This window comes from Buceros rhinoceros, unplaced genomic scaffold, assembly GCF_000710305.1.
Source record: "Buceros rhinoceros silvestris isolate BGI_N320 unplaced genomic scaffold, ASM71030v1 scaffold33037, whole genome shotgun sequence".
Classification (NCBI taxonomy): Eukaryota; Metazoa; Chordata; class Aves; order Bucerotiformes; family Bucerotidae; genus Buceros; species Buceros rhinoceros.
Window position 1 is genome coordinate 1 of NW_010424491.1, and position 11,508 is coordinate 11,508.

At 43.7% G+C, this 11,508-nt stretch overlaps 1 protein-coding gene across 1 annotated transcript in view; it reads left to right on the forward strand.

Annotated features, from left to right (window-relative positions):
- Nucleotides 1–343: 343 nt before the first annotated feature.
- The window catches only part of MRPS5 (mitochondrial ribosomal protein S5), a gene marked incomplete at its 5' end in the record, with an annotated part of 13,014 nt that continues 1,849 nt past the window's right edge, over nucleotides 344–11,508 (forward strand). The window contains 7 exons of the mRNA XM_010140825.1: nucleotides 344–481; nucleotides 3,857–3,982; nucleotides 4,277–4,510; nucleotides 4,883–4,917; nucleotides 8,685–8,775; nucleotides 10,777–10,823; nucleotides 11,249–11,306. Of these exons, the coding sequence (XP_010139127.1) occupies nucleotides 344–481; nucleotides 3,857–3,982; nucleotides 4,277–4,510; nucleotides 4,883–4,917; nucleotides 8,685–8,775; nucleotides 10,777–10,823; nucleotides 11,249–11,306 (729 nt within the window). The remainder of the gene's footprint in view (nucleotides 482–3,856; nucleotides 3,983–4,276; nucleotides 4,511–4,882; nucleotides 4,918–8,684; nucleotides 8,776–10,776; nucleotides 10,824–11,248; nucleotides 11,307–11,508) is intronic.

Genomic DNA, 11,508 nt, shown 5'->3' on the forward strand with positions numbered 1-11,508 from the left:
CACAGTATGAAATGGCCAGGAATTCACTCAGACACCGCACGTGTGTTACTGTTCTCCGGGACAGGAGGTGTGATAACCACCCTGAGCAGTCGGTAGCGTTACACCTGAATTGTCACCCGAGGACAGCGGCACTGCCGTCACTGCTTAGCAGTGTTCCTGTTTCTTCCCGTGCAGTAAACGTGTACTCCAAGGCAAAGGGTTCAAGTGTAATTCTCTTTGGAAACTCAGCTCTAGGAGTAAATATGACTGTTCTTTCTTCTGATGTGTGTGTTTGCAGGAAATGCTTTAATGTTTTAAAGAAGAAATGTCCTGTATATAAACGCCTTTCTGTCTCCCTTTTCAGGGTTTGCCTCTGGGCCAGGAAAAGGGAGCTGCTGTTCATATTCTAGCTTGGCATGGGCTTTCCAGACACGGTGTTCCATCTCTGCCCCCTGGACTGGGACGGTTGAGCAGTGCAGGAAAAGCAGTTTCTTCAATACATGTAAGTCTTGACTTGGGTTAAAATGATTACCTGTAATAAGCAGAAGAAGAAAAGAAAACTTGCTGTGGAGAGATAACGTCATGAACCTGCTTGTAGTAACTGTTTGTAACTACTCTAGCTGTGTTTCTCCTTGAATTTAGTTGCAGTTGCAGCTATTGACAGGTGCGCGAACAAGATCAGTGTATTATCTCTTAATAGCAAGCGAGGGTTTACTTTATGTCACAGTGAATCCATCTCATATATGTCATTGAATGGAACAAGGGAGACCCCCTCCCCTCTGCTAGTCCTTCACTGAGCATGTAAATTGTGCGTTAATTTTCTAAATGGTTACTGAGCCACGAGCAAGACATGCTGTTTAAGCTGTGCTATCTCAGAAAGGAAACAACTGAAATGCACTAATGTGTTAAACAAAAACTATGGATCATGTCCTGCTGACTGCCTGGCCAGCTGCAGTGTTTTCCTGCAGTCCTGAAGGGGATGACACACATGCTTAGCATCACTGAGGAGCCATGGCTGAGTAGATTCCTGCGTGGGACTGCGAACTGAGATAGCTGAGGGGCTCCTCCACCTGTTTTGTGGTTCCTTATGCTGTCCTATGGAAGAGAAGGACTAGCAAGAACATAATCTCTGGAGGAGATTTCTGCAGCATTTTAACAGTCAAAGCTCTTTGACTGTTTATAATCCACAGAATATAAGAGCTCTGCAAAATGAAGCTTTCAGAACCAGTGGTCTCTGCCTATTCTTCTCAACATCAGAGTGGCTGAATACCACATTTGTTTGCTTGACATTTGCTAAAGAAATGGGGTTTACAGAGTTGTGATGGCTGTTTGTCTTACCTGGTAAATTTTGACCGTTGACTGATTTCAAACAACTGAGGGTAGAGGTCTCAAAAGACCTGCGAAAGGCTGCAGTGTGAACCAGAGACTCCATGGCAAAGGTGTTCTAAGGATGCCAAATGCAGAAGAAATTAATTTAGAACTGTTTCCTATGAACCCAAGCAGCCAAGGGATAAGTATATGCAAGAAGCTAAGCACTGTTGTTATTTTGTTTATCTTAATTTTAAAATGTAGCAGTGCAAGCGGTTGCAGTGTGATTACAATTTGTAGGTTAGATTGTTCCCTTAATTATGTTTATGTTCTTGTTCACGAAGTCTGGATGAGCTCGGTTTTACCAGAAATTTTGCCAGCTGCTGTGTTGGATTTCTGTATTAAAAACGTTTGTTAGATGACTGAATTAAAAATGCCTGTTGTGATGGCATCCACATTGTTTGACTTACCAAAATTTTAAACAAGCTATATTTAGTCGGACTACCTGAAACTATTGACTTGCTTAATAAGCTGTAACAACATGGAAGAGTGCCATTGCCAGTAGTGTCATGGGAAGGATTCTGAAGTTTCAGCCTTTAAGGATGTAAAGAGTTCCAAGTACGCTGGTGCATTTCTGCGAATGTGCAAGGTGGTACAGTGATCCTCGTTTCTGTTTGGGGTTATTTCCTCCGCTACAGGACATTTCCTCTGCCTGTGTATTTGCTCTGCAATCATCTTGGTGCTTTGCTGCCAAGTTAGATTGACCTTTCTGATGGTCAGATTTTTATTTTCTTCGTTGCTCTGTTGTGTGTCGTGAGCAATGTCCCTGCCATTGTGATCTTCTTGACTGCAGCCTATCCTTCCCATGTTCCGCTCCTGTCACTTTGTCTTAAAATCAGGGAGATATATGCCATCTTAGAAAGAACGCTCAGCTCTGTAGCCTGCAGGCTTCTGATGGCTTTGGTTAAATTCAGCTGCTTTCCAAACACGTGATGATATTATAAGACTGATGAGATGAGCTGCGCTTTGGTACCAAATGTGACATTTTCCCGTAGTTCTAATTTTGTCAGAATTTGAGTGGTGCTCGAGGCCGAAACCTGCCTCAATCTGACCTCGCCTCGCTGTGTCTGTTGGCATTGACTGGCCTCCTTCGGGACAATGCAGTCTCCTCGCTCTAGGACTCTCTTGCTTTCCTCTGTTGGGATCAATGATCCTATCATACCAGTGTTTAGAATACAGCTCAAAGCGCTGGTCTTTTCCGGAGTGTATTACCAGCTCAAGCGCTCCCTGTTCGTGTCCTGCAGCTCCTCGTGGCTGCCCCTCTGCAGCCTCCTGTGCAGCTGTGACGACCCTTGGTGAGGCTCCCCAAACCGCAGGAGGCTGGGGAACTGTTCCAGCTGAAGAACAAGGTTGCAAAGAGAAACGTAAATCCCTTTACTGTAATGCCGTGTTTTGTTTTGTTGTTTTCATTGAGCACGCAGCTACGTATATCGCTTTGCTGGAATCAGCTGGCAATTTTTTTTAGTGGCTGACAGTTCAGACACTGGTTTCAAGCCGTTCAGTACAGTCACTGTTTGTGGGATGCTTTTGAACCATAAACCTCTGGACGTGAGGGTTCACGTGAATGTCTAGAGAAGAGAGTGCAGTTTCAGATAGAAGTCTCTTTTTTTATAGGGACTAAAACCTACCCAGGAGGAAATAGAATTCTTACAGCATAGAAGCAGTGTGGTAAACGTGGCTGGTATCCGTGTACGTTTCTGCTGTCTGTAATGCACAGTTTGCACTTGTCTGCAGTGCAGCCGAGATCTGTATTACGTATTTTGGCTTATGGTACTATTTGTGCCATTTGGTGTTTGGCCACGTAGTGACTCTCTAGACCACTCTGCTCTTGCCTGTTTTGAGGGAATGCTACTTTGGAGCTTTCTGGACTTGTATTGTGTGTCCCTGCTTTCCAACGCACCGAGCTTTTGGCAACTTGGTTCAGGGTTGTACTGCTCAAAAAAGAACCACAGTTTTGCATCCCACTTTGGAAGGGATTTTGACTGAAAAGATGGGTGTCATACCCTTGGAAGGACCTTCTATTTTGTCAGAACGTGAGAACAGCAGCAGATTTATATTTTTGTTTGACTTCCTGTGTGTCGGGGGTTTTGAAAGAGGCTGCCTCTTGGATATTTGTAGGAGTGATTCAAGTTGACTGGCATCGATGTTTGTCCTTGGGTAAGTGCTTACAGGTATTGCTGCTCAGAGTTACAAATGGATTAATTTCTTTTAATGACCTGGGAGTTGATACCGTACTGGTTTGGAATGTTTGCCTTTAAATTGATTTTGAAAGTTCTTTTAAAAGCCACGCATCTGGCTGCAGGCCTGGGATTGCAGTCATCGGGAGAGAGGCACGTCTCAGTGCCGGGTACAGATACACATGGCAGGAAATCATGTTCCCAGCAAGGCAGAAATCCTAGAGTTTAAATCCCAGCAAAGAGCGAGCAAGGGTTAACGCTGATGTTTTTCAAGCTTCGCTCTCCAACATAAACTGTACTTGTACGCTACTGATGAGGCTTTTTTATTTCAGTGACAGCTGATGAGCTTTGGAAAGGAGCTTTGGCAGAGACTGGTGCGGGAGTGAAGAAAGGAAGAGGAAAGCGAAGGAAGAAAAAGCTAAGGAAGAATCTCAATAAAGGCCAGGAGATTGGTGAAGGTAGATTCACAAACAAGGGGCTGAAGGGTCTTGACCTTTTCATGTATAATCTTGATTTAAAAAATGGACAAATTACTATTAATTTCTGTGGTGAAGGAACTGCTTGAGATGTTTTTATCTTTTAGAAAAAAATCCAGATACGATTACTTAAGGTTATTCTTGTTTTTTTAAATGTTCTGCATCATAAAACATGCTTGAAATATGTGAGAACCTTCCATTTTGTTGTGTTTTTCCAGTGCATCGTTTCGGTCCTAATTCAGCATAAAACGTAGTTATTATTTTGTTATTTTTAAGGGCGTTCTGGTTTCCTCTGGCCTGGTCTTAACGTTCCTGTGATACAAAGTGGGAGAGTCCAGGCAGTTACCCAGCGGAAGAAAGAAGAACGGGATAGAATTCAGTCCGAAATTGTTCAGCAGAGAGATACGTGGGAGAAGAAGAGAAAAGTAAAAATTAAACGAGAGGGAGGATGGAGTGGAAAGTGTTGGGGAGGTGTCCTTCTGGATCCTCCTGACCCTGGTCCCAATGGAGGTAAGAAAACCGGTTATCTGTCTGAGCCTTACTTACCCTTTCTGGTAAGGGCTCAGAGAAAGTCGGGTGCAGGCTTGTCCCGCGATTGACAGTTGATTTGGTATTTCTCTTTTATGTCCCCATTCACGAAGGCAGGCAGCTACATCGAAGGACGATTTGAGGTGTTTCTGAAAGGAAGCAACTAACAGAGCTCACTTTAAATACGTCTGTTCAATTTATTCTTACCTTTTTTTCTGGTTACTGCTGAGATATTAATTTATAAGTTACAGTTACATAAAAATTGTATCTTTTTAAAATTCTCCCACCTACGGGGAGCTGTGCCCATAGGCAAGCGATACAAGGAAGTATAACACCCTGTTTTTCTCCCAACAGAAACTTATGAAAATTTTGAAACCAGAGTCATTGAGGTAAGCGTTACCGATCTTTCCAAGGACTTTAATTATCAGTATTTTATACTGAGCTTGCAATTATTCAACCAGCCTTCACTAAGTCAGTCTCGAAGCAGTAGGAATTAGTCTGGTGTTCTGTTGCAGCTGCATGACGTAATCTGTCATTCTCTTCATTGGGGCATTATCTTCTCTGCTGAGCAAGTAGTATCTAATTCCAAGGTGGCTTTGAGTAACTCTGAAATGGCAAGCGCCCGCAGATAAAGCCTTAATAGTGCGCTTACAGCCGTGATATGGAACCCGTATGTGGGTGCTGTCCAAGGCAATGCCTTGTCTGTGACAGACAGTAACTGGACAGGTCAGTGTCCTACATGTGTGCCTCTGGGATACGCGGTCGGCTTTGCTACTTGTTGAATCTGCCGCCGCGTTCCTCAGCTTGGCTGGGCTGGGCTCCAGTGACCAGGCGGGACGAAGTCCCAGGCTCAGGGCTGTGGGGGGTGGTGTCTGCTCCTAACATCCCATAACACTGTGCTACTTGGTGGACCTTGGAGTGTGGAGCCATGGTAGCCTCGCCTCTGTTGGGCTACTGAATTCCACCCTCTGTAACGCTAACGTGAAACATCAGTATGGGTAAATAAATTCACTAGCAAGCTGTGCCTTGAGAAGGTCCCATCTTAGTGATCACAGCAGAAAACACACTAATTTGCCTTCTCCAGAAGCATTGCCCTTGCCGCTGTCCACCACATGCTCACTTCTAGAGAAAGCATATGAGAAAGCCTTGTCACTTGTCAGCGATACTAGCTCTACCCTCCAGCTCACTTGTGCTAGTTCCGATTTTTAGGTAGGGTACGTTTAAGGTACAGCTAAATGTTCTGTCACTGTGGTACAAATCTGCTCTGCCCTTGGTGCTTTCCAAGAGAAGAGAACGCTGATACTGACGTGATACAGCTGACGTGGGCTTGATTTTTGTTTGCGGGTTATTACTCAGTTCTGACTTCCCAAGCCTTTTAGCTCTGTCCCTGAGCCTCTCTAGAAGGAAGCGCCTCTGAATGGAAGAGCTTTTCCTTCAGCATCTCACCCTGCTGTGATACTGTCTTGTCCAGGACCAGAGCAGAGGTCCTTGTGCTATGAGGGACTCGGCCTGTGTAGACATTCTCCTGTGCGTAACAGCAGCAAAAGAATAGCAGTGTCAAGAGTGTGGCTTAGAGGTGGCAGATTCCTAATAGTCGTGACTAGAACGTGATTTCTAGGCTTTCTGAGAGCAGTCAGCTTGGCCTGTCATTCATTCCAGGGAAGTGGTGTGTTTTTGCCTTTTCTTAACAGAGTGCAGCAGCTGGTCAGTCCTTGCAATCCCAGTCGCCTTTAGCAGCCCTTCTCGGGCTGGCCTGCTTCCACGCTTTCCGGTCTGCCTTTGAAGCTGCTTGCCCCTTCTGCATTTCATAAATGTTTGAGGTGGTTTCTTTTTGTGTTGAGAGGTGCTGTTCTCCCCTCAGATCTCGAAAGAAAGCCGAATTTGTATCACTGCTGAATAAGGGATACAAGGGAGACAGCTGGTTTGAGGTGCAGTGTGGTTAGGGTTGAGCATGCATCTGTTTTCAAATTTTAAAAATTGGCTCTAAATTTGGCTCACGTGCAATCTGGTGAAGAGGGGTGATTGCGTCTTGGTTTCAGTCACTTCTCGGAAGTTGTGTTCTTTTAAAAGTGGCACGGTGTTTGTTGTGCATTAATTAGTTCCAGTGCAGTGTAATGACAGGCTTGAAGCCACACGCGGTATTTCCGCAGCGGGTGGGCAGCGTTGCCGAGGCGCTCCAGAAAAGCACTGCCATCTTTGATACCGGGAATCACGGGGCTTGGCCAGAGAGAATCTGAGGACGCGGTTGTGGCAGCGTCATGGCTGCCTGTCTACGTTACCAAGCTTGGAAGGCCTTCGCAGCGTTTCAGGCAAGATGCGGTAGCACTGATTGTGATGGGTGACCGAACATGTTTTCCTTCAGAGCTGTTCAGAAACAGCTGAGCAGTGCAGTTTTGGGAAGGCTTCTGGAGAAGCTCATTATGTCTTTATTGCCACCTGCTGGAAAGGGAGAAGAATTCTTGCATGGATTTCTCCAAACATCATGTCCTTTATTTTTGACGATACACGTGCCAGCTTTTTTTTTTTTTTTATTGTACGAGTGCTTACTCAGATTGGCAACAGAAGTATGTGCAAAGCAAAAATAGTGCGCTCTTGATGCTCCTGCAGCCATGGCTCTGCCTCACCATCCCGTCTTTAATCACTCTGTTCTCGTTTTCTGTAAATAGCCCATTTCCACAGGCACTTTCATCTTAGGGGGCTGGGTTTCTTAGCTTGTTCTCGCAAGCAATCAGATTGCAGAAAGAAAAATGGCTTGGAAAAAGGACTTGGCAAAGCTGGTTTCAAGGCACTTTGAAGTGCTTTCTAGAATATATGTGTTCCTTGAATTGAACTGACTCTTTCTTTTAATGAAAGCAAGGTGGAATTTTTCAGAAGCACTCGGTCCTGATCTGTACCTAGTGATGGCAGTGGAATTTTTTGAGGGGTGGGGGTTTTTGGGGTGAATTTTAGTGAGAATGTTTAAGTCATGACTAAGTATTTTGTAGTAATGTACTACCAGACTAGCTCCCTTTCCACATACAGGGAAAAGCGGGGAATGCTGCTTAATTGGTGTGTTAACAGTACAGGTGAATTTAACTGTTGTTGTAATTCATGGAAGTCACACTGAGGCTCCGAGAAAGTAGACCCTGATGCCTTTGAGAGAAGGGGAGAAATGAACCGTGAAGTAAATGTGTCATTTGAATGGTAATTCTGAGCCACGGATGTTAACGCAGTCAAGCAATATCCAGTCTGTGATTGTATGTGTGCACGTGTGATGTTATTATATATAGACAGAGATACTATCTGTCATATTATTTTCTATTTTTATATAGTTTATAGATTATATACAGTATATAAACTATATATAAAATGTACATCTGTGTGTAAATAAACATCTGTATTAACCCGTAAACAAACCCAAGGAAACCAGAACAGGAGCTAGATGGACAGATCTCAGATGATATTATTAGACCATTTAAGGTAGGAGACTATGAAGCAGTGACTTGCCTGTGGCGGCGGCGAAGCAAATCTAGATTCCAGAAGGCTGACCATGAGGCCACTTGTCTGCCCTGTTGTTGTGATCCCCCATTTGAAACTAAACAGCTTTCCTGTTTAGTTTCTCTGCTTGAATTTCTTGCAGAGTTTCTGTAAACATTTCCAGTTCCAAGGGTGGAATACTCTTTTCTTCTACCCTCTCTTAAATTAAGTCTTCTTTCTAACAGCTGTCATCTCAGTAATGAGGCTGCCTTCTGCACTCTGCAAGTAGATTTCGGTCCTCAGTTTTCTCTCACGCAAAGCAACAACACGTCTTGAGCAATTCCTGAGAGCTCTCCTAAAATATGTTAAAATGTGAGGGGGGCAGTGAGGGCTTAATGCTGCTTTCAGATGTTTTTTCGTCACGATTGAAATCACATACAGAGCCAGAGGCATTAGAGTATTATCTGTTGTGCAGCTACACCCACCAGAGGGATGTTTTAATGAGACTGTGCTGAGGTAACTTCATGTTTGAGTGTGGATTTTTAGCAGCTTTTATGTATTTAATGCCTTGAAGTCAGCGTCCCACTGCAGATAGACGGTATATATTGTGCAGTTTCATCAGAGACCTCTAATTCCTTACAGTAAACTGACTGTTAAAGTAACTGTGCCGTAACAAGGTGCTTTGTGGTCTTTTCTTCAGGTGAAAAATGTGTTTTGTATGAAGGCAAAGGAAGGCAGAAAAAAATCAATACGTGCCTTAGTGGCTATTGGAAATGGTAAAGGAGCTGCAGGTACGTGTGTTCACTGTACGTAAAAGACGCCAGATTCACCTGTCTGTAACAGGAAGGCCTAGTGACTTAAAGGGCTTTTTGATTCCTTAAAAGGAACAAAAAGAAAATTGACCCTTTTTTTTCTGTGGAGCAGTATTGAAATACCTGTAACAGTGTTGAGTTTCATCAGGTACACTTTATGATCGCATTCTGTGTGTATTCACTTGGACACTTGGTTTTGTATACAAAAAGCAGCTCTAACAGCAGTGGCCACTTGGCAGCATGATGGGCGTGTGTTTCCCTGGGCTGTTTCTAGCTAGTGTTAGTATTTCTAGGTAGAATTAGTATAAATCTGGCTGAGGGTTTTGGTTCTTTTCTTCTTAAGTCTCAGAATAGTCCCTTGGAAGTTATCACTCCTTTTAGGTGAAAAGGGCTCGTTACTGGTAGCATCAGCTTGCATCTTGATTCAGAAATTCTTGCTGAATCTGCCAAATCAGAAGAACCTAGATTTCCTTCTGATTCAGCCTCGTCAGGAAGCTTTCTTATTGTAGTGAAGTTAATGATTAAAAGAAAAATCCACTTTATGGGCTTACTACAAATAATATATTTACACTTTTAGGGAAAAATAGGATACTTGGGGCCCGCTGAGTCCAGCCTCATCATAACTTCAGTGATCTGCAGTTTGAGCCATTTGTAGGCTTTCTCCATTACGACTCTTATTAATGGTCTCCTCAGCAAGTAATTTGAAGTCTGACCACAGAAATGCTGTCTATGGCATAAAGTAGATAGGACAAATCAAAAGAAACCTCAAGATTATGAAGGATCTTACGGTACGAGCTGTGAAGAGACACCTTTCTCCATTTCTATCTCAGCAAAGACTGGAGAAAGTACTGGTCAGAGGCATCCAGCTGAGTAGCGATTTCCTTGCAGTGGAACTCCACGCACGGTCACAGGCAGGGTAATGGTGACCGAGCTGTCTCTAGAAGCATTCAAACCATCTCGGTGCAGCATCTAACTGGGATTAACTAGCCCTGGATCCCAGCGTAGAGGCACGACACAGCCACGTTGTGCAGCAGTGAGTTTCGTGCATGTTTCCAGTTTCTGTTATTGAGGAAATAGTGTTTATCTTTCACTCGGGAATTACAGACTTTTTTTTTATTGCAGAATAAGTTTTATTTAAGAAGCACCCTTGAATGTGCTAAGGTTTTCTCCGTAAGAAGATAGTTTCCATGCATTCTCTTGTGGATACAAACTGACATACATTAAAATCCCTTTAGACGTCAGATGGACTTAGAGATACGTCAGCTGTGCAGAGTTAGAAGAATCAGCTAAAAAAATAGAAAATCAATACCGCTGATGTAGATAACAGGCAGGAATATGGCATGTGTTGTATTGGTGACAGAGTACAGGGAACGGTATTTGTATTGCTGACTAAAGAAAATCCTGCTTTCAGTATATATGCAGAGCATCCACCTTCTGGATGTAAACAGGCTCCTTTGAACGGATCTCTGATGATGGGATGTTTGTGGGACCCTTGACAAAACAACTGTATCTCCAGTGTACTGCGGTTCTCCAGAACTTCATCTGCATGAAAAATACATCTGTAGGATCTTGGAGCTATTCTTTGTGCAGACGTAGCCGATATATCGGCATCAGCTTCCTTGGGTTTTTTTCTTCAGTCCTTTTTAAGCAGAAGACTGGACTGTTTTTTGGCTGAAGCAGTCGCCACTATTCAGTTGTTTGGAACAAGTTTGGACAAATACATAAACAAAATAACGTAAGCCTCGCTTGTTCTCATTTGAGAACAAGCAGTCGGCATCCAGTTGTTAGCTGTTCGTAACTCCTAACCCGTGACTTCTGTGGTTTCTGTGGTTTTCTCTGGACCATTTTCTGCATATGATCTGTGCAGCGAGTGGAAATAACTGGCACTAGATGTCATCGAGAAGTCTTTTCCCCTTTGCTCTCTGAAGGACCTACCTTGTCTGTTTCTCAGTAATAACATTTCTCTCTCCCGTCCTGCAGGTTTTGCGATGGGGAAGGCAGGTGACAGGATGAACGCTTTACGGAAAGTATGTTGATACCTACACTGTTCTTTAATAACAATCAGTATCTTTTGTAGCCTGTGCAAAGGCATAAGTCCACGTACAGGATTTGGCCGTCTTGATGCGAATAATTATAGAATCATGTTGGTTGGAAGAGACCTTGAAGATCATCGAGATTAGTCGTTCCCCCAGCTCTGCCCGGTCCCCCCCTGCCCCCTGTCCCGCAGCAGCACCTCCACACGGCTGGGAAACCCCTCCAGGGATGGGGGCTCCCCCACTGCCCTGGGCAGCCTGGGCCAGGGCTTCATATAAAGTAAATGGTTTAGATGTGGCAAACCTGTTTTCCTAGGTTTTCTTTCTTGTTTTTTTTTCTATCTACTTAACTGAACAATGGTGAATTTCAAATTTTTGCAGAAAATTAAGGAAAACTGTTTTCTGTTTTTATTCCCTAGGCAAAGAATAAAGCAATAAAGTGCTTACACTTCATAGAGCTGTATCAGAACCACACGAGTAAGTATTCTGATTTTTTTTTTAGACTCTTGCTTTAACTTTCAATAAGTACTGAATAAAGCCATGAGTACGTGACCAGATGTCTATGACAGCTGCCCGCCGAAGGATAGGAGTTTGGGGCTCCTTTTGAAGTAGAGAGGAGCAGGAAGACAAGTGGTAAATACTCTGTGTGGAAAGTACAAGAATGCTGAAGCCTGTAGGG